The sequence below is a fragment of the Lethenteron reissneri genome, chromosome 40 (genome assembly GCF_015708825.2).
Source record: "Lethenteron reissneri isolate LAM-NWPU_2019-01 chromosome 40, ASM1570882v1, whole genome shotgun sequence".
In the NCBI taxonomy this organism is placed as follows: Eukaryota; Metazoa; Chordata; class Hyperoartia; order Petromyzontiformes; family Petromyzontidae; genus Lethenteron; species Lethenteron reissneri.
Window position 1 is genome coordinate 11,440,647 of NC_083818.1, and position 22,609 is coordinate 11,463,255.

At 47.3% G+C, this 22,609-nt stretch overlaps 1 protein-coding gene across 8 annotated transcripts in view; it reads left to right on the forward strand.

Annotated features, from left to right (window-relative positions):
- The window catches only part of LOC133352518 (MDS1 and EVI1 complex locus protein EVI1-A-like), a 258,386-nt gene that overhangs the window by 200,437 nt on the left and 35,340 nt on the right, over positions 1-22,609 (forward strand). For 7 of the 8 annotated variants that reach the window (XM_061568213.1, XM_061568214.1, XM_061568215.1 and 4 more), the window contains 3 exons: positions 17,061-17,198; positions 19,017-19,119; positions 21,238-21,436. In XM_061568213.1, the coding sequence (XP_061424197.1) occupies positions 17,061-17,198; positions 19,017-19,119; positions 21,238-21,436 (440 nt within the window). Of the gene's footprint in view, positions 1-7,056; positions 7,335-17,060; positions 17,199-19,016; positions 19,120-21,237; positions 21,437-22,609 lie in introns of those variants that run through there. The other variant, XM_061568219.1, reaches the window with a different exon arrangement.

A 22,609-nucleotide genomic window follows, 5' to 3' on the forward strand; every position in this document is an offset into this window, starting at 1 on the left:
ATGATTGAGGATGATGACGATGATGACGACGACGATGATGACGACGATGATGATGATGATAACGACGATGATGATGATGATGACGACGATGATGACAATGACGATGATGATGACGACGACGATGATGATGATGATGACGACAACGATGATGATGATGATGATGATGATTCGCTCAGCCGTGCGCCTGCTGTGTGACCTCCCTGGGGGCATCGGGAAGCTCGTGAACTTGAGGGACGTCCGCTGCCGCGGTCGCTCCAGGAACGTTGCCTTCTCGCTCCCCTCCCCCCACCCTCACCCACCGTATGGAATTCAACCAGATGACCAAATGGTTCATGCTGCAGTTTCATCGATAACGACCGCTTGCGTACGTCTCCGTGATTGTTCCGCACAGCCGTCTGTCGCGATTTTTTGGGTTTTTTGCCGCTCGGTGTTCAGGGAACGGTGTCCGACGTTTCACCCCGCTTGCTTCCGGGAGCTTCTTGAGGAACCTGAAATTGAGTTCCTCCGCGTCGCTCTCGGAGGTTTTGTTCGGGAGCGGAAAAGGAACGGAAAGGAATGGAAAAGGAACGGAAAGGAACGGAAAAGGAGCGGAAAATGAACGGAAAGGAACGGGGAAGGAACGGGATTACGCAAGTGAACGGAGAGGCGTGCGACCGCGGTCAAGTTGCCTAGGTCCTCTCACAAGCTGCGTTCCCGTCCTACGATTTGGCTGCCGTGCCCCAAGAGGTGAACAAGGAGCGTCCCTTACAAACATCTCGCAGGGCCGTGCGTCGCCCCTGCCACCCGTCTTGGAGAATGGGCCGAAAACAAAAATAGAAAACGCCGACAGCAAAATTGTGTTTAAATCGCCCTCAATCTAAGCAAAATTGAGCCTGGTTAGCACTCGGATGGGTGACCAACGGTGCGTAGCAAAGCGGTGTTGTGCGGGCTACGTCACGGGCACCCGTGGGGGAAACTCGGCACACAAAAAAAACCCTCGTTGACGCTCTCCCCGCGCCTTTCACCAACCCGCACTGACCAGCGTGGTGAAGTATGGTCACATAGCGCCTGGGGGCGGGGGAGGCCGCGCGTGGCGAGCGATCTGCGCTTTCTTTGGCCTCTGTCGCCGCCTCGAGATGTTGAAGGATGCGGCCGGCAGACAATAGCGGCGCAGAAGGTTGCGAACAAGCAGGACTTGCCGTGAGGACGTCCGCATTGCTCAGCCACGGGCCAAACACGCGGCGTGTGTTTGTGAGTGTGTGTGTTGGTGTTTAGACTGTTTCCGTGCGTGCGTGCGTGTGTGTAGTGGTGAGCACACTTCGCTAGGAACCCGGTGAGGCGAGTTCGGTTCCCGTTCGCGGCCGATAACTGTGGCGAATATTTGAACTTTGGCCCTGGGGCTCCCCTAGGTTGACTCGGCCTGAAATGAGTACAGTGGTGGTATGAACAACAGCACTGGGGATCACGAAGGCAGCGGCCATGGCGTGGACGTTGTCCACCCACGCCCTCGTGTGCCGTGCCCGCCACCCTTCATCGGTGATGGGGGCATCTTCGTCTCTGTTATTGCGGACACGTCCGTGGCGTTTTGTGCGAACAAATTCCTCGTGCCATAATCTCCCTTCGGCTCCTGTCTCTCTTTCTCTCTCTGCGCTCAAGCACCGGGAGAGAGCATGTGGAGGTGGGAAGGAAGGGATAAGCAGCGCGTGATTATTATGTTTGCTTTGGTGCAGACGTGAGGAGGCGGAGCGGCGAAATCGGCTCGTGCGTAGACGCTAGGCGGATCGCTACATCGCGGGATCGTGAGAGATGGCGATGGGCTTGTTTGGGAAGGGGGACTTCATCCAGCAGTGGATTTTTTTATGGCTGATGACGGTGAGCCATTGTACGTTTGTTGTTGCTCAGGGCTCAAAAAAGTTCGCGTCTCCTCACTCAAAAAAGCAATAGTAATGAGCAAGCTTTGGAAATTCCACATTCGTATGGCAAGAACCGTTACCTGCATATCACAATCACGGTGACCTCCTCGCTTAAGTGGCGCTTAAATCGGCGTAAAAAAGTGACGAATAATTGTATTCCATTCCAGGAACAAAAATTGCGATGAAAAAATATATTGGGAATTGACAAAAAATTGGCTGCGTTTGCGGTGACCTTATTTCAACAATGGGCTCGCAGAGGGCATTTGAATTAGACAAACGTCGGGTCGGGTTGCACGCTAAGGCCAAGAAGAGGTCACCCTTCACGCAACACAGTTATAAAAACATGTAAGTTCGTTTCGCCGAGTGTTGTTCACACGTGTGTGTGTGTGGTGTGTTAGTATTCATTCCACAAAACTTTTATGACCTCTTAAATAAAGAATGTGCTCACATTAACAGCGACTCGTGATAAATGAACTCGGACGCAACTTTTAAATCACGGCCGGGCTTAAAATAATTCTAATGTTTTCCCAAATGCGTTTTTTTTTCGCTATTAATTATACATCTAGCGCGTGTCCCGTTGCGCAAAAAATAATCCCTCGCTTTAAAAAATGAGGCTCGTAAAATGTAATGGTGCAAAAGATGATTAATGCACTTTGTCCTCCGATTAGTTGTGCACGTGCGCGCGCTCGCGCGCGTCTGCGCGAAAGAGTTTCAGACTCCGCGAGCTTTTCCCCGTTCAACTCCGCGCCTCGCGAACGCCGGAGACGTTAGACGAATCGCGCCGTGACCAGTGGCGAAGTGGGGGCAAGCATCCTTCTGATGACTTGCTACTTAAGGAATACAGATGTTGTATTCACGTGGCGCTTAAGTGGCCGAGCATCTTGAAGCCCTCTCGCATTGCATCTCAATCGTCCCATTGCCTGCTGGGAGTTTTTCTAGAGGTGGGGGTCGGGGGCATCTTGAAGACAGCTGTCGCTGTGCGATACAACGTGGTGACACATATCACCTACAACCTCGTATTGGTTGCTATTGATTATTCCATTTAAGTAATTTCAATTTATTTTCATTATTATTGTTATTTGGACAGTTTGGATCATGGCATTGATAAATATGCCCAAGTCTTTTTTCGAATACACGTCACGGTATATTTCACGTGCATTGTGATGCCGACGACGCGTATTTACATATAACGCTCAAACTCTGCGCTCTGTGCAACCGCTGTTGCAATTATCCTGGCATGAATTTCAGGTGGGTCATTCCACACTCGACACTCCACATGCAGTATCACTCCTGCTATGGTCGCGTCTACTGCAAATGTTGAAAGAGAGAAAAAACGTACACGAACAATTGTTGATTCAAATTAGGCCGAGTTACTTCCTCAACGTGAACCCGGCAAAGTCGGTGGCTGCGCTTAGATTTTTTTTTACAATCGCCGTGTCGCACCGTGAACCCGCGAAACAAAACTCGCAACGACTCTAACAACAACACGCTAAACACACTCTGACTTAAGTGTCGCGAGCGCGCGCACGTGTGTACACACACGCACACTTGGAAGTGAACACACACACACAACTTGTTTGAATGCCCATATTCAACAAGCGGCCGTTTGGCCTGTCATTGCAAACAGAGTTTGTCCACAACTGCCATGGATGTACCTGATGTGCCAACCTCTTCTGCATTCACGACGGAGCACATCTGCAAATAAATATTCTCTGTTTAACGCCGTAAGGACGTGACACGTTTAGAGCGATTCGAGTAAATACACAATACAACTATGCCGGTCATATTTGCAAAATGACAACAAACATCTTTCAAATGTTTTTTTTATAAATCTTATACAATATTAACAGATTTGATAACAGTAATAACTTACAGCCCGTCGTCAATCCACTGCTGGATGAAGGCCTCCCCATGCTGTGTTAGAGTGTTGGGCGTCGTTTGACCATACTTCACCACGTTGGTCAGTGCGGATTGGGTGAAGGGGAGGGTGAAGACCGAGAATATGTTTAGATATCTCTCGCCACTGATGTTAGCCGTGACCAAGATTCGAACTTAGCTCGATAGGCTAAATACCCAGTAAACGTGGAACGCTGGTGTCGATATTACTCAAACGTATTTAACTTGGAGGAATCCGATGAGCAGGTCAGAAGGTTGCAACAACAAACAACAAACAATACAAAAACACGATAGGAGTGCAGAGTATTGGAAAGGTAAACAAATTACTTAAAAATAAATGTACAAATAAAATTAAGTATTTTTTTGTATTTTACCAGGTAAAGCCTCCTGAGCCATTAGCTGCTTTTTCACAAGCGACCTGACCACAAATGATAACTCACGTGGAAATTTACAGCCGCAAAACAATCGTGACAGTTCCAACCACATGCAAACGACGTTGCACGAAAGGTGGGAACAGGCCGGTGTTTAGTTCCAACTCGGCCTGTGTCACTTCACCCTCATCGGAACTAAAACTAAACCATTTTTTATCTTACCAGGTGAGGCCCCCTCTGAGCTATACAGCTTATTTTTCAGAGGCGACCTCGCTATCACAAAGGATTGCTCAACAAAGTGGCTTATCACGTGGAAGTTTATTGCAGCAAAGTACTCTAAGCACACGTTTCTAAATATGTGAGGGAAAAACCGGCGGACCTGGAGAAAAATTCACGCTCCCACGGGGAGAACATGTAAAACTCCAAATATGCAGCAGGGGTCTGGGTCGAGATCGAACACAAGACCTTCTGAATACCAGGCGAGGTAGTTAACATCTCCTAGCCACTGTGATGATGATGAGAGAGACACGCAAACTCCAAATATACAGCAGGCGTCAGGGTCGAGATCGAACCCACGGCCTCCTGTATACCAGGCGAGGTAGTAAACATCTTCTAGTCACCGTGATGATGATGAGAGAGAGACACGCAAACTCCAAATATACAGCAGGCATCAGGGTCGGGATCGAACCCACGATCTGCTGTACACCAGACGAGGTAGTTAACATCTCCTAGCCACCGTGATGATGATGAGAGAGAGACACTCAAATTCCAAATATACAGCAGGCGTAAATGGTCGGTATCGAACCCACGGTCTCATGTACACCAGGCGAGGTAGTTAACATCTCCTCGCCACCGTGGCGCCCTCTGTGTGAATTCTTCAGCTTTTGTTGCAGGTTTGAAGTCTCCAGATCAAAGCAGACGATACGCACCGTGGGAAAAAAATGCATTGCTCCTCGAGCCACCTTAGCTGCGGTGATTTTTGACTCGGAATTTTTTAACTTTTCTAAAACGCAACTCGCTTGCTCCACCTGTATTGCGTAATGCTGATTAGATTATTTATATTATAAGCCTCCACATTTGGGATCGACATGCGTTTAGAGTATCTGGCTGCTGTACATTTACACGTGATAAGCCACTTCGTTCAGCTATAATTTGTGGCCAGATCGCTTCTGAACAAGAGCTATACAGCGCAAAGGGCTTCGCCTGGTAAAGTAAAATAGTTGAGTGAAATTCGTAGTGATTTGATTACCTTTCCAATACCTTGCACTCCTATCGTGCTTTGTGTTGTTTGTTGTTGTAACTTTCTTACCCGCCCTCTACTGAATATCTGTGATAAATGGCTTCATAACTCGTCAGATTTCTCCGGGATAAATACAGTTTCTGCTCCGTGCCATTTGCCAGTTGTATCCCCTCCGTCAATTGATTTCCCTTTGTTGGCGAACTTTAAATGTCACCTGGTATCCAATAGAGTGATCGCTTTATTACTTGAAATCAACGAACTTGTTTTGCGCTCTGGACAAGTGCCATTGTCCGAAACGTCACCTGTTACATATCCTGTTTCTCTCCTTTTAAGGCCGCGGTGTTCTTGATGAATTCGTTGAGTTTTAATTCGCCACTTGTTGTCGACATCACTTGTGGATTGGACGTGGCTAAAGGGCGCTCGTTCATATTTCACTCCGTCAGTGCGTCAGTCCATCAAAAGCACTTGCGATCCCACGCGAGGCCTCGGCTTACAAGGAGACCAAGAGCAAGCAGGGCAACAGACGATTGTTGAATCCATCTGTGTTCTGCCTTGAGTGTTCACCCCGTACCCCTTCCTTTGCGTGCCTTTTTCCGGGAACTGCAGTTTCTTCCTCAAATGTTAAAACATTAAATAGGAACGTTCATCTATGGAATTAGTCTCAACGTCTCAATGTAGGATCCTCCTGAAGAACGTTTGAGACTCCGCGAGGCCCCCCCCCCCCATGGATAAATAAATAAGATGACTATCCCGAGACGGCATAGAGTCACATTTAATTGTGTAGAGACTCATAGACTCACATTGAGACCTGTGCACTCGCATAGATGTGCTTTTCCGGCCGTCTGGAACGCTCTTACCTGCCGATATTAGGAAGCCACTGGATCTACGCACTTTTAAATCTAGATTTAAATCTCATTTCTTCAGAACTGCTTTTCGCGTTTAGTTGTGTTGTCCTTCTCCCGTACCTCCGATTGACACGTTTGGCTACGTACGATGCGAAAGAAGTTCAACATACATACGTAAACTCGCATCGAGACCCATTGAATTATCCTTTCTATTCTTCCAGACTGTGACCAAGTCATCCGGATTGTGCCCGATCTCATCATATGCAGGATGCGAAATAGGGTTGAGCCTGGATAGATTGATTTGGCAATCGCCAAGCTTGAAAATAGTTGCTATGAGCTATGGGGCAATGCAGTCAGAAGGCAGAGCAGTAAAAAAAAAACAGTGCTGTACTGCACTTCTATGTTGCCACGATCTGTGCCTTCACGAACTCGCACCGAACGGCGTGGTGAACTATGATCCAACAACCATCACAACCCACCTGCCGTTGGGGAGGCCCTTATCCACCAGTGGATTGGCAAAAGAGCTGTAACACATGCTTCCATCATTATCGTTTTCACTTTGTCATCACACACGGATTCTACTGTGGCGTGGAGTCAGCCCTGACTTGTGCAACGCCGTGCAATAGAAGGTGTGGAGGTGTGGGAGGGAGGTCGCCATGGCTTGTTGGGTGGGTGGGTGGGTGGCGAGGTGCAGGATTCCGAGCCTTTGACCCGCGACCATGACGAGGAGGAGGTGTCTCTGGTGGGAGAGGAGGAGGGGTGCTGAGGTGGGCGGTGGGAGGGGAGGGTTGCGAGTGTCACGGTCGCGCCGTCCGGCCCCGTGCGAGCTTTGTCAAACGCCGAGGGAAGTTTCACCGCCACCGACACCGCCACACGGCGTCTTTAGAACGCGCGTCGCCCGCCGATCTGCACACTTGACTCCCATTTCCAACTTTGTCTCCCCGTCGCACCTTTCACGACTCGTAGCGCGTCTCGCTCTTGGTCACCGCCTCGACGCTCCTCCGATCCCTCCGATCTATCCGTGCCGCGCCTGCGTGGATTCCCCAAACTTTAAAGAAAGACGTGGAAGAAATGCTGTGACTGCAACCGGGTACGTCTTTTGCTCAATTCATATTTGAGCCGTGTGCGTTGAATTGAGCGGTCGAGGTGGTTGTCTTCGAATTTGTTGGTGGAGTTGTGTTTTTTTGTGAACTGACGTTTGTCACAAGCGCTGCGAGCGGCAAGGGGGTGATGGAGGGAGGGGACTGATCGTGAACTTTTTAGCGACTGTCGCGGAGTTTGTTCCGGCGTTTGCTTTTGGCAGTGACCGATCGCTCACCGGCCCTGCCGCGTGTATCGAGTTTCACGTCTTTGCGCCCATCACCGCCTGGAGCCCGGCTTTGGGGCGTCATGCGGAGGGTCACGCTAAGACGTCTAATCTAGGATGAAGACGCGCGTTCAACTTTTTTAGGAAGTAGAGATGATTTACACGCTGCGCAATTTTTTGTTTTAATCGTTTGAACGTTCGTCGTACGGGAGCTTCAACGCTTGCGATGTTTTTATTTTATTTGCGTAAAGGAAAATTCAAAAATTGGTCGCCTTTTTATGTTGTTGAACGACGGAAAGTACGCAAGCTCGCTGGTATCGTGTGGTGTTTATGCTTTGCGGCAGCGTGCGCTTGGGAAATGTATCTCGCTTGTTGAGTGCTACACGATTTGCGGTTGATTACTCACGCTGTCTCAGAAGTGATATTATGTATAACGCGTGGTTAACGTGAAATTATTTATCACAAGTGGTTAGTGTGATATTATGTATTTACACGTGGTTAATGTGATATTATTTAGAATGCGTGCTTAATGTGATATTATTTAGAACGCATGGTTAATGTGATATTATTTATAACACGTGGTTAATGTGATATTATTTATAATGCGTGGTTAATGTGATATTATTTAGAATGCGTGCTTAATGTGATATTATTTATAATGCGTGGTTAATGTGATATTATTTAGAATGCGTGCTTAATGTGATATTATTTAGAACACCTGGTTAACGTGATATTATTTATAATGCGTGGTTAATGTGATATTATTTAGAACGCGTGGTTAATGTGATATTATTTAGAATGCTTGCTTAATGTGATATTATTTAGAACACCTGGTTAACGTGATATTATTTATAATGCGTGGTTAATGTGATATTATTTATAATGCGTGGTTAATGTGATATTATTTATCACGCGTGGTTAATGTGATATTATTTAGAACACGTGGTTAACGTGATATTATTTATAACGCGTGGTTAATGTGATGTTATTTAGAACACGTGGTTAATGTGATATTATTTAGAACACGTGGTTAATGTGATATTATTTAGAACGCATGGTTAATGTGATATTATTTATAACATGTGGTTAATGTGATATTATTTAGAACACGTGGTTAATGTGATATTATTTATAACGCGTGGTTAATGTGATATTATTTAGAACACGTGGTTAATGTGATATTATTTATAATGCGTGGTTAATGTGATATTATTTAGAACACGTGCTTAATGTGATATTATTTAGAACACCTGGTTAACGTGATATTATTTATAATCCGTGGTTAATGTGATATTATTTAGAACATGTGGTTAATGTGATATTATTTAGAACACGTGGTTAATGTGATATTATTTATAACATGTGGTTAATGTGATATTATTTAGAACACGTGGTTAATGTGATATTATTTATAACATGTGGTTAATGTGATATTATTTAGAACACGTGGTTAATGTGATATTATTTATAACATGTGGTTAATGTGATATTATTTAGAACGCATGGTTAATGTGATATTATTTATAACATGTGGTTAATGTGATATTATTTAGAACACGTGGTTAATGTGATATTATTTAGAACGCGTAGTTAATGTGATATTATTTAGAACGCGTGGTTAATGTGATATTATTTATAACATGTGGTTAATGTGATATTATTTAGAATGCGTGGTTAATGTGATATTATTTATAACGCGTGGTTAATGTGATATTATTTAGAACACGTGGTTAATGTGATATTATTTAGAATGCATGGTTAATGTGATATTATTTAGAACGCGTGGTTAATGTGATATTATTTAGAACACGTGGTTAATGTGATATTATTTAGAACACGTGGTTAATGTGATATTATTTAGAACGCGTGGTTAATGTGATATTATTTATAACGCGTGGTTAATGTGATATTATTTAGAACACGTGGTTAATGTGATATTATTTAGAACGCATGGTTAATGTGATATTATTTAGAACGCGTGGTTAATGTGATATTATGTATAACGCGTGGTTAATGTGATATTATTTACAACACGTGGTTAATGTGATATTATTTAGAACACGTGGTTAATGTGATATTATATATAACGCGTGGTTAATGTGATATTATTTAGAACACGTGGTTAATGTGATATTATTTAGAACGCGTGGTTAATGTGATATTATTTAGAACACGTGGTTAATGTGATATTATTTAGAACGCATGGTTAATGTGATATTATTTATAACATGTGGTTAATGTGATATTATTTAGAACACGTGGTTAATGTGATATTATTTAGAACGCGTGGTTAATGTGATATTATTTAGAACGCGTTGTTAATGTGATATTATTTATAACATGTGGTTAATGTGATATTATTTAGAACATGTGGTTAATGTGATATTATTTAGAACACGTGGTTAATGTGATATTATTTAGAACGCGTGGTTAATGTGATATTATTTAGAACACGTGGTTAATGTGATATTATTTATAATGCGTGGTTAATGTGATATTATTTAGAACGCATGGTTAATGTGATATTATTAAGAACGCGTGGTTAATGTGATATTATTTAGAACACGTGGTTAATGTGATATTATTTATAATGCGTGGTTAATGTGATATTATTTAGAACGCGTGGTTAATGTGATATTATTTAGAACACGTGGTTAATGTGATATTATTTATAATGCGTGGTTAATGTGATATTATTTATAATGCGTGGTTAATGTGATATTATTTAGAACACGTGGTTAATGTGATATTATTTAGAACGCGTGGTTAACGTGATGAGCTCATCGTTATTCTCGAGGAAAGGGCACAAACGGCGAAATTTAAACTTCGGTGCGCAGCAGGCAAGATAGAAAAATAAGTTGACATCACTCGATAAGTAGTCGGACTCTTCGTGTGAGTCGGTTGTTTCCCCCATGTGAAATGTTTAATGTAAATATTTGTGCCTGGGCTCACGGGATCGTGAGCCTGTCACAGTGAGCGAGTGTTGCCCTAAATGTTATCCACATCGTCATGGAAGGAAGAGGGAACGCTTTGCTCTTCATTTTACAAACGAAAACATGGGGACGTGGTTGCGCTTTGCACGTTGTGGAGTTATCCTGGAGGCGTCCACACGTGAATGCTCTGCGTAAAATGTCTTTCTTCTCAACATAATATATACACACGAATGTATGTACGTTGAACTTCTTTTGCACCGTACGTAGCCGACTCCGTCTGTAAATATACGATACAGAGAGTCATTCGTATGCCAATTTAAAAAGTGCTCATCATCGGAAAACATTTTTTTTAAACGTGATTCTCATCAGGAACCCACCTTTTGGCTAAAGGTGCAGTCTCCAACTCATCTTGTCCACTCAATCTCTCTCTTGCGGCCTTCCTGGTGGTGATGCACTATGAAGAAGGGCCATCGAACGAAACGTCGCATTTTATGTTTGTTCCTTCTAACGCCACATTCACACACGCAGATTTGTTGTTGTTGTTGTTGGCGAGCGTATAGAGTTGTTATGTTGTTGTTGTTGTTGTTGGCGAGCGTATTGAGTTGTTGTTGTTGGCGAGCGTGCTGTGTTGTTGTTGGCGAGCGTATTGAGTTGTTTTGTTGTTGTTGGCGAGCGTATTGAGTTGTTGTTGTTGTTGGCGAGCGTGCTGTGTTGTTGTTGGCGAGAGTGTTGAGTTGTTGGCTGTGCTTGTGCACCACTGCCAACGCAGCAGCAGCATCACCAGACCACGTGTTTAATATACCGGACAGAGTCGTTCAGAATCCTTTGAGATTAAGACACTCAAACATATTTCTTCTCAAATTACCTTCATTGTTATTATTATTGTTGTTGTAGATGTAAAATTGTCAATTAAAAACAAACAGCCGCAGTGCATAAACAGTCCATCAGAATTTAGCTGGTGAATCAAGTGACCCTGGTACAATGTTAAGCCGTTATTGTGCGGGTCATATTATTGATATATTAGTTATTGTATTTAACGATAGTAGTTTACTGAGTGCATATAATGAAATATTGTATCATTCACTATATATAGATGTGTGTGTGTTTGTGTGTTTCGGGTTTAACTGTTTGTGTTATGTCACGCGTTTGTGTACACACGTATTATTTTCATTTCTCTGTCAATAAACACAACCCGAAAAATGTAATCGCGTGCAACGAATTGTTAAACACTGCGGCTAGTTAAATACATGTGTTTAACCTGACAACTCGTTTCTGATTTTAACGAACCGGTTTTGCTAAAGCAAATATAAATGGAGTTGACATCCAAAGGCAAATTGTGACTACACCAGTGCCAGTATCAGGCCATGCTCTATCCTCTGCTGAGTGATGGGCGGTCCTGCGATGCCACCACGTCTATGGGTCGTCCCTCCTCCTCCTCCTGCTGCTGCTCCTCTTGGCTGCTCCCCATTTTCATCGCTGGTCTCCTCCATCAGCCAAACGGCGGCGCCCCCTCTCGTAACGGTGTCCTGACGTCCGACGGTGAACGCGATGCCTGTCTGTGACGATGCTGTGATGCGTGCACGCGCGCGTGCCTGATGCGCGTGCCTGATGCGCGTGCCTGATGCGCGTGCCTGATGCGCGTGCTCTTCCCCCGGGCCTCGGCGACATTGCAAGCGCGCGCGCATCTGTCCGTCCGTGCTTCTTTGTGTAGTTTACGGATCTTGTTTGTTGTTGTTGTTGTTCCCGTTGAAAACATCGTCAGCGTTCAGCCGCAATTCCCGCCCGCCTTCTTTTCGTTGTTAGAAAATCCATTTGGCACAATAGCCGTCGCTCACCTCTTCGTATCATCGTTTTCGTCCCCAATGTGCTTCAGTGTTTTAGCTCAAACACCTGCCGCGTTTTAGACCCCCCCACCCAACACAATTATATAGTTCGTAACATTGTTGACTCATATTTTGCTTGTGCGCATCTGGGGCTGTTGGGAACGCTCTACCGTCTGATATTAGAAAGCCACCGGAGCTGTGCGCTTTTAAATAATCTCGGTTGAAAACGGATTTTTTAAAAATGATTTTGCGTTTAGTTTGTTGTCCGTCCCCCGCACCTTCGATTATCACGGTTGGCTACGTACGGTGCGAAAGAACAACATACATACACATCAGTGGGGTTTGTATTCAAGTCCATCGTGATTGCTTCAACGTAAGATGAAAATCGCTTGCGTGTGCAGGTACCGTTTTAATATACAAATGCTATTGAAATAGAGCTGCTGAGCGCAATGGCCTAACCCAAAATAAACTGAGCGACCGACTAAATAACAGAAAATTCTTCTTCTTCTTCTTTCGAATCGGCGTCTGTTTGCAAAGCTAAGCGGCAGAATTTTGGGAATGACAACAAAAAACATTTATGCGGAAAATTGTGTATTGACAGTCGTGTTCTTACGTTCACAAAGTGTGCCTTCATTTCCGTTGGTTTCATGTGGTTGCCCGCAGACAGGGCTGTGTGGCTCGTTTGTAACAAATGGACTCAAAGGTGTCCGTCGTTGGGAGAGTTGTAACCAATAACTAAACCAAAGCACACGTCCGAAGTGGCTGCATCACAATCACTGCTTGTTCATGAACATTCACTGGGCTCCGCCAATTATGTGGATACAACCTTTACGTTCTATTAACACTGTTATTGTTAAGACAGTCGCACGAATTTTGAATTAAAAAGCGCAACCAATTAAAGTTTTTTTTTTTATCGGAAGTGCCGAGAATACAAAGACAACGTAATTACAAAACGGGTTAACCACAGACATTCGCTAAATAATCATTGCCAGAATGAGTGGTTTGCAGGAGAGTAGCAGTTGCATGTTTAGTAAACGGAACATGATTCGCTAACGTAAGTGCCTGTATAGTTGCTGTTATTATAATAATACAAATATGCCACTGTTAACAATTTAAAGATTACTATGATGTATGTTGAAGTTCTTTCACACCGTACCGTAGTCACCCGTGATAATCGGAGGTGCAGGGGAAGGACAACAAATGAAACCAAAAAACAGTTCTAAAAAACAGATTTTTAAACCCAGATCATTTAAAAGGACATAGCTCCAGTGGCTCCCTGATATCGGAAGGAAGAGTGCGTTCCAGACGGCCGCAGAAGCGCATCTGAAAGCGAGCGATGCGGTGACCGACTTCGTTCAATGGACGGCCACAATCCGCAGCGAGGATGACCGGAGTTCTCGTGATTGTGTTTGCTCCTTGACGAGCTCAGCGAGGTATCGTGGTTCATTTGTGGCAAGCACTTTGTGTGTAATTGCATAATAGTATGTAATTTGTGCGTACAATTTTTTTACAACGTAAGACTATGCTTGCAGGTGCGTAAGCGAGCAGGTGTTGAACCTCTATATCGCTATATATTCCTTCTGCTGCTTCATGTCCACCCTGGTGGACACGGCGCTCTGAGTTGTACCACCGCTACGAAATTACATTTATAAAAATAAAACTGAAACAAAATAAACTACAACGTCTTGAAGAGGTTGCTTTACCTCAAAGTCGCATTAAACTCCCCCTTCCACAATAATTCAGACCCGTAACAGGTAAGAAAAATTGCACTGTGATATTGACGTTCATAAAACGCGTCTTTCTTATTTATTCACGTATTTATTTTTAATCGGAGGAGGCATACTGGGTACGGTGTGGTTTTGAGACGTGGTGATCTTCGTTGATTCGCTCCGAGCCGGTAGCTTTGCAGAGGAGCAGGCGTCCAGTGTTGAATTGCAGGATTGTGGAAATGCCCTTCTCTCCTGTGTCAGGTGGGGATATCACATCCCTACCTATCCTCTTGGAATATTTTGTTCATATCAGAGGCTGCAGACGTTTTGCTTCGATTAGCCATAAAACTGTTATCCTAGAGATATTGGATTTTTGTTGTGTTTGGTGTCATGTACAGATGGGGTTTATAAAGAGGTGAATTGATGTTAAAACTTTATTTTTATTTTACCACTCACGAGAATCCGATAACTCATTTTGTTACGAGAGATGTTCAGCAAGGGCCTAACGTCACGTGTCGTCTCCAGGCTGTGTTGTGTGCGAGTAGCTTCTTCCACTCATTATTTCTCACAACATGCTCAATATCTAGAGATTATTTTACTAAAAATGTTTTTGCCAACTCAACGATGTTAAACTTATTGATGATAAATCTGAAAATAAATCATTACGAATAAAGTATGAGTGATTTATTAGACTTGATCTTAACGCATTTCGTAACCAGTGACCCTCAAATTAAAAATACTTGTAAAAATACGCGCAAGTCAGTAATAAAAACAAAAGAGGTAGTCTCAACAAATAATTTAAATTCACGTATTTATTTGATGCCAATGCATTAAATCATTAGCATAAGTCTTTGTTGCCATTCATTTAAACCGCCAATATAATGAACAATTAGTTCATTAAACAACTGTTTATTTTCGGAATTCATCTTGTGCACTGGCAGGAAATTCTATAAACAATGTGGCCTTTCTTTATCAACACTTTAGCTACCATTTATTTGTAATTGCATCTTGCCGTACTGTGTGTAAGGCATTGCTAGTTAAGGAATGACAACGGAATAATCGCAAGTGATCGTTTTAGACTTGACGACTCAAACGAAACGCATTCGTCACACTATAAAGTATGGCATTCTCGTCTATCACAGCTGTGAAGACACAGTGCTATTGACAAATGAGTGGTTTGTTGTTGTTAATTGTGCTTGTGCACCACTGCCAACGCAGCAACAGCATCATCTCCAACATAATTTGTTTTAGGTTTGAGATCAGTTAAATAATATAAAAATATACCACTGTCCCATCTTCGTTTTCCATCGATTAACAGCGCAAAGCGGACCCATCGCATCCCCTGACAAGGCCAGTTTGGGTGGGTGTGAATAGCACCTCGTCGCAGTAAGGGGTATTGGGGCAAGGCTAACGATGGGATGGCGACCAAAGGGGAGACAGAAGAGGAATAGCCAGTGTATGTACGTTGAACTTATTTTGTGCCGTACATGGCCAACCGTGCTAATCTGAGGTGTTGGGGAAGGATAACAAACTTAACACAAAAAATCAGTTATTAAGAAATGAGTTTTTCAATCTAGATGATGACTTCAAAGTGCATAGCTCCAGTGGCTTCCTAATATCGGAAGGAAGAGCGTTCCAGACGGCCGCATAAGTGCACCTAAAAGCACGCGATGCAGTGGCCACCGTCTTTATGCGGAGATGTAGCGATGAGATTTGTTCAAGGTCAGGAGACAGATGAACTGTGGACCCAGAGGGTTGGTTATTGCGAGGCTGTCGCCCAGCAGTGGATAGACCGCGGCTCGTGGTGATTTCAAAGAAACACGTCACGTTATTATTGTTGTTGTTGTTTTCTATAAAATAATTTGAACTTTTTTGGGGGGGGGGGAAGGAAATTCGTCAAGTCAAAAGTGTAAAACCATGGCCACTTCGGAAATGTATTTCACACACGGACCTCAGAAGCGAAGCCGGCGTGAGCCTGGGAAGTGCCTGGATGGGTTGAACCACGTGCCCAGGAGACCAGGGCAGTGGGCGTCGTGGGCAGCAGAGGGCAGTGCGGCAAATTCCATTCCCGCTCCGCGCCCCTCCACACCCCGACTCCTTCTTCTACCGGCCCCGCTCGGGACAATCGTGGCGAAGTGCGGTCGAATCACCCTCGCCATGAACTAAGTTCTCATCCAGCAGTGGATTGACAAAGGGGGCTGTGTGTATGCACAGGCAGCGCTTGCCGGGTGGCAGGGTCTCACCTTACCTGTGCGTGCGCGCGAGGCGGTGCAACATCCACTCGCTCACCTGGGGACAAGCTTGGTCCCCGCTCGGGCAATAAACGCGCGCGCGCGCACGCAGCGCGAGCGTCGCATTAACAACTTCCACGTCGTAAACGCGAAACGATAACATCGGCACAAGGGTGTCCGTGACTTAAACTCAAACAGCCTAAACGACTTGGGGGATAACGCCGGTTATAAACGGAATAAAGTGGTGGCGATCCGCTGTGAGAGTGTGCGGTGCCCTTTTTTATTTTTGCGAAGTGTATTTAGATATTTTTAGTCGTGAGGACAGCCGCGATTAATTATGATGCCAGTGTACAGCTCGCCATCGCTGCATAGTTCATGAAATAATTACCACTCCGTGGCAAGTCCAATTAGCACGATTGGCTACGTACGGTGCGAAAGAAGTTCAACATCCATTCATGCAGGTCGCCATTGGCTGTCGTACGGATAGATTTGCCCCCCCCCAACCCACCATTGAAAATGTGGACATTCACCGCTGGCTCAAGCCTCTAACCCGTGCGGTGGCGGTGCATGCCCTGTAAACCACCACTGTGGCTTGTGCAGTGGAAAAGCGGTATGTCACAGGTGGCCTCGGTGTAGACTGTTGTTGTTATTGTTGTTGTTGTTGTGACTTGCTGACATGCCCCTACTGGAGGACGTCTGTGTTAAAGAGCTTCGTTGGCTCATCGGATTCCTCCTGAAATCTAAAGAAATATTCCGAGTTTCGGCCAGTACATGTGTTGACCTGTCGCTGTTCTCGCCTTGTGTGTCTGTCCAGGGCTCGCAGGGGAACAGCCCCCCCGCCAAGTTGTGCGAAGACCCGGGCCAGGACGACTCGGGAGCCTGGGTGAAGTATGTGCGCTTCGCACAGGCGTGGGAAGAGGCCAACCTCGTAGCCTGGCAGAGCGGGGAGCAGGTGAGCGTGCGAGCGGCTGGGACGCTGGTCTCCTCACCCACCTCCTCACCCACGCGACCGCTGCTCACCTTTCGATTTAAAGCTTTCGTGACTGCAGGGATTCATCTTCTTGGTTCTTTCGTTAAAGTCACGTAGAAGGGAAATAATGAAATAATAAAAATAAAACATAATAACATACAATTCTCGCGACGTTTCGGCCACAACGCAAGCAGCCGTCCTCAGGTGAAGAACAGGTCTGTCGGAAAGACAGCGACTGAATGACAGACCTGTTCTTCACCTGCTGAACCGGTACTGTCTCCCCTCGGTTGACTCGGCCTCAAATGAGAACAGGTGCGCTGTGTAAACATCGCCACTAGGGAGACAAAGGCGGCCGCGCGTGGTGCTGGCCACCCACCTCCTCGTGTGCCATTCCGGCGTTCAAAGGTGCTCGCGAACAGAATTTGCCCCAAAAAGTCTAAGGCCATCCATCTTTGTGCGGAGCGGCCGTGCGGTGGTTAGCACGCCGCGTACGAACGCGGTCACCCCTTTTTTATTCCCGCTCACGGTGAACATCGGTGACAATTTTATGAACCGGTCCTGGGCCTGCCATAGGTCGACTCAGCCTCAAATTAGAACCTGGTGCGTTTTAAAACATATCCTCAGTTATCGATAATTCATGAAATTACTTAAACAATACGTCCTTAATTGTTTGTAAAAACGCATGACGTTTGTTGCACGTAAAAAATACCAATTAATTATTTATATGTCAGACTACCGAGGACACATGAAAGTCAACAGGAGCATAGCAACCACAAGTGACCATGGCCGTACCGAGAGAGTTGATACGGAAGGTGCCGGCAGCGTTGGACGACCCGGCGTTCGCGTTTGCAGCGCTGTTCTACAGAGACGCTTGTGAAATAGCTACCCCTACTGATCACGGCAAGCATCACAGTGCACCGTACGCAGTAGGCGCCGGGGTTGTGTAATGCCTCGGCGTGCAAACCCAGTGGTTTACACGTCGGTTGATGTGTTCGCCTTGAGGCCTTTATGCGATGATTACAAATTCGAGCTTGCGCAGCAGCGGAACTTTGCTTGTGGAGTAGGGAAAGTTGCGGCGTTTGCTCGAGACTGTTGCCAGCCTTCGCTGCGTGTTACGGCAATGCATCTCCGTGAGGTGGTGCTAATCTCTGGTAGTGGAAATTCCACGTTACTATGGTGGCAGCCTTTTAAAGTAATGTTTTGTTCGTTTTTTTTATACCCCCAGCTCATTTCGATTATTATATGATTGCCGTTATGTCTTGAGATGGAGAAGTCCTTCAGAAATCTCACAGATCCAGTGTCGCCCCGACATATCAGAGGACTGACCCTTGAAAGACGTCTTTCATAGCACTTTGGGAAGAAAAAACATTACTTTATTTTTTAACGCAACAGGGGGTGGGCACGCCTTCTCACAAGCTCTGGTATGAGACCATCATATGACAGTGAAACGAAAATTGGAGTATATGAAAAAAATTCTCAGCGATGTCATTTAGCCACCTACAGGGCAAACCCAAAGTTTTGTGCGATCAGGGTTATTTCTGTCTCATCGCCAGTGTCCGGGCTGGGACCCATTGACCTGCTCGCGCTTGAGAACCCAGTTCACTCACCGGTGACCCAATCCAAGATTACAAATCTGTGCCTCGGCAGCGCGGTGGGCCGACTCGGGCCGCCTGATGCCTCCGAGCCACCCAGCCCGGGCCACTCTTCAGTCAACGCCGCCTCCTCTTCAGTCACCTCCTCCAGGCAGTTGGGTGGGAGTTGATTCTGTGCCGCGTGTCCCCCACCCCCCCCCCGCCACAGATGTACTACAAGGTGATCAAGGATGTGGAGCCGGGAGACGAGCTGCTCGTCTACATGAGGGAGGATTCGCAGTCTGGTGGAAGCATGGCTCCCGACTTTGATGGTACGAGATGCTGGTACCGCCGCCACCACCACCACCACCACCGCCGCAGGTGCTGGTGGTGGTGCTGGCAGTGTGGGGAGCGGTAGTGTAGCGGTTAGCGCGTTGCGCTACGAACCTGGCCATCCCGGGGTTCGATTCCCGCTCATGGCCAACACTGGTGGGAGACAAAGGCAGCCGGGTGTGGTGCTAGCCACCCACCCCCTCGTGTGCCATGCCAGCCTTCATAGGTGTGGGTCTCTATATAAATCTGTGGGTCTCTATGTAAGTCTTTGGATCTCTATGTAAGTCTGTGGGTTTCTGTGTGACTGTGGGTCTCTGTGTAACTCCGTGGGTCTCTATGGAAGTCTGTGGGTCTCTGTGTGACTCTGTGGGTCTCTGTGTAACTCCGTGGGTCTCTATAGAAGTCTGCTGGTCTCTGTGTGACTCTGTGGGTCTCTGTGTGACTCTGTGGGTCTCTATGAAAGTCTGTGGGTCTCTGTGTGACTCTGTGGGTCTCTGTGTAACTCCGGGGAACACGACGAGCGGCCGACCCAGGAGCTGTGCGCCGGTGTGCGACGCGAGTGGCCGGGCGATGCGCACGGCTCCCCGTGTTTGGTTTGGCGCCGACTTCAGCGCCGTGCCCCCCCCCCCCTCCTTGCTGGGGAACGCGGCGGCCTCGTAATGCCCCCCCCCCCGCCGAATTTGGTGACGCCAGGCGCAAACGGCGGCTCCAATTACACGGATGCCTGCGTCGCGTTTCCAACCCCCCCCCCCACCCCGCAAGTCGCGTTTCGTCCGCGACGGCGTGTGTAGTCGTGCAGTCCCGTGAAAGGAGAAGTTAAAAAAAACACCACGGTAATGATGATGATGATGGTGGTGGTGGTGGCGATGGCGGCGATAGCAATGCAATTACATTGGCGGAGATGAGCCGCGGGATTGTGCAGGAATTTGGAAGTGCGCTTGAATCTGCGTCCGACTTGAATTCATGTGTGACGCTCTGTGGTTGTGAAATGATAACGTAGGTTCTCGCCATGTTAATCGTCCACATTGAGGCTCATTACTGTAGCTGCTATCCGATGTGTGTGTGTGTTTGTCATTGAGCTGCCCTGCGTCTTGTTCGGCATGATGTCCAACGTTTCGCGCTGAGAGCTTCTATTCGATCCCTAAAGAAGCTTCCAGGTGCGCGACAACGAACCGTTGTTCGGACTCTGCGCCAAACATCGACTGTGCAAGAGCGTTGGGAAGCGGCCTCGTGGCATCGTTCACGGTGGCGCTCGCTCGCTCGTGCGGCGCTCGCCGGAGATTTCCAGCTCGCGGGAAGTTTGACGTTGGGACGTTTTGAGCGAAGGGCTTTGCTGCCAACTCGACACTTGCCCTCCGTCGATGATTTAACTGGAAACACATGTCGCGGGCTTGCTCGTTTATTTGAATGTCAGGCTACGGTGGTTTGAAACCTTGTATGACTGCATGCGCGCGTGCGCGTGTGTCGGCGTGCGTGTGTGGGCTGCTTGGGCGTGTGTGCGTGCGTCTACATAGCCGTGACTGTATGCGCGTGTGTGCCTGTGTCAATGTGTAACATGTATGCGCGTGTGTACGTAACTCTGTGCGTGTCAGCGTATGTGTGTGTACATTTCCTATTTTAGTACCCATGTGGGTATATCTATGTAGGTGTGTGTGTAGGGGGGGGGGGAGCGGTCGTGTAGTGGTTAGCGCGCTGCACTACGAACCCGGCGACCCGAGTTCGATTCCCGCTCACGGACAACACCAATGACGATCATTTGAACCGGTCCTGGGCCTCCAATAGGTCGAATCAGCTTCAAACGAGTACCTGGTGTGGTGTGGGAACATCGCTACTTGAGAGGCAGGCGCCTGGGCGTGGTGTTGTCCACCAACCCCCAAGTGTGCCCCAACAATCTGTTAAGGCTATTCGGGGGAGCTTTGTCTTTGGTTATATGTTAGGGGAGGGTTGGCGCAGACGTTAGGCCTGAGAATTAGGAATTGGTAGTAGCAGCTGGGGTAGTGATAGGGGCAGTGGCAGGTGTTGGGGTAGGCCTGCTCATAGCTGGAGATGATCGTGACGACGGTGACGATGATGAAGACTTCGACGGCACGCCCTGCGTGTCTGCGCGCGTGCAACAGACGAGCCGCGCTTCCGCTGCGGCGAGTGCGACGAGCTGTTCCGCTCGAAGCAGGACCTGCGGCACCACCAGCGCTTCTCGTGCCACAGCGGCAGCTCGGTGCTCGCCTCGCTCAGGCCCGAGATCTCGCCGGCGACGCCGGACGCCGGGCAGATCTACGAGTGCCGCGACTGCGACCGCATCTTCCCCAATGCGTACAGGTGAGGCCACGTCGCCCCGGCGTCTCGTTGCGGTGTCGCGTCTCGCCGCGTCTCGCCGGCCCCGGGGGTCGTCGAAGCGGGGGCCGCGGCTCTCCGACGCCGCGCGTCGTTCGGCCGCGGCGGTGTCCGTTTCGCTCCGGTCACCATCGTCGTTTTGCAGATTGCGTGGCGATGCGTCTGTTCGTCGATTCATCGTCGGCGTCATCAGTTGTTTGTTGTTCATGTCGCGTCTCCACCCGTGCGATGAGTTTCCATTCCTCTGGGGGCCGTTCTCCGACACCACCGCCATCATTGTCGGACAACGATGTTGTCGGCGATGATCGTGGAGGTGGCCGCCGTGTCTCTGCCATCGCAGCGGCCGCGCGGGACCTGGCGGAGGAGATTTGGTGGCATTGACCCCTCTGACCCCCAGCGATGACCTCTGCAGTGAAAAACAAAAGACGCGCTGCCGCGGGGCGTCGTGTGGAATTCGTTTTTACTCCGTGTCTGCCCGGGTTCGAACCTGAGGCCGTCAGCGTTGTTGCCGGCTCGACGCTCTGACGCAAGCACCACGCGCGGGTTTGTTTGGATTTTTGTCTCTCTCGAAAGCGTTCGTGGCCTCTCCAGGCCTCGATCGCCCCCACCCCCACCTACGGTAGATGAGCCGCTGTTTTGAGTAATTCTGTTTGAATTGCGTTTCGCGCCATATCTTATAACTTCACAGGCAAACAGGATTAAACTTTAATGTCCATGCATGGATTATGAGGCAGGCGAAAGGAACATTGTTGGGAGAGAGGGGCGGTCGTGTTTGCCGCATTCGGCTTGGTGTGTCCGAGTCAATTATGGCAGATTGCACGTCTCTGTGAACGCTGTTACAAAGTCTCGCGTGTGTGTCTGTGTGTCTGCGTACCGTGTTCCTGTGTGTGTGTGTGATTATGTGTTAGTTCATGATTACATTTTGGCTTTGTGGGGAGTGGTAGTGTGATTGGCGCGCACTGTGTTATGAACCCGGCGACCCGAGTTAGATTCCTGCTCACAGCCAACAACGGTGACGAATATTTTAATCAGGTCTTGCGCCTCCCCTAGGTCGGCTCAGCCTTAAACGAGTACCTGGTGTGGTGTATGAACATCATTACCGGTTAGACAAAGGTGGCCGGGCGTGGTGCTAGCAAACCCACCGCCTCATGCGCTATG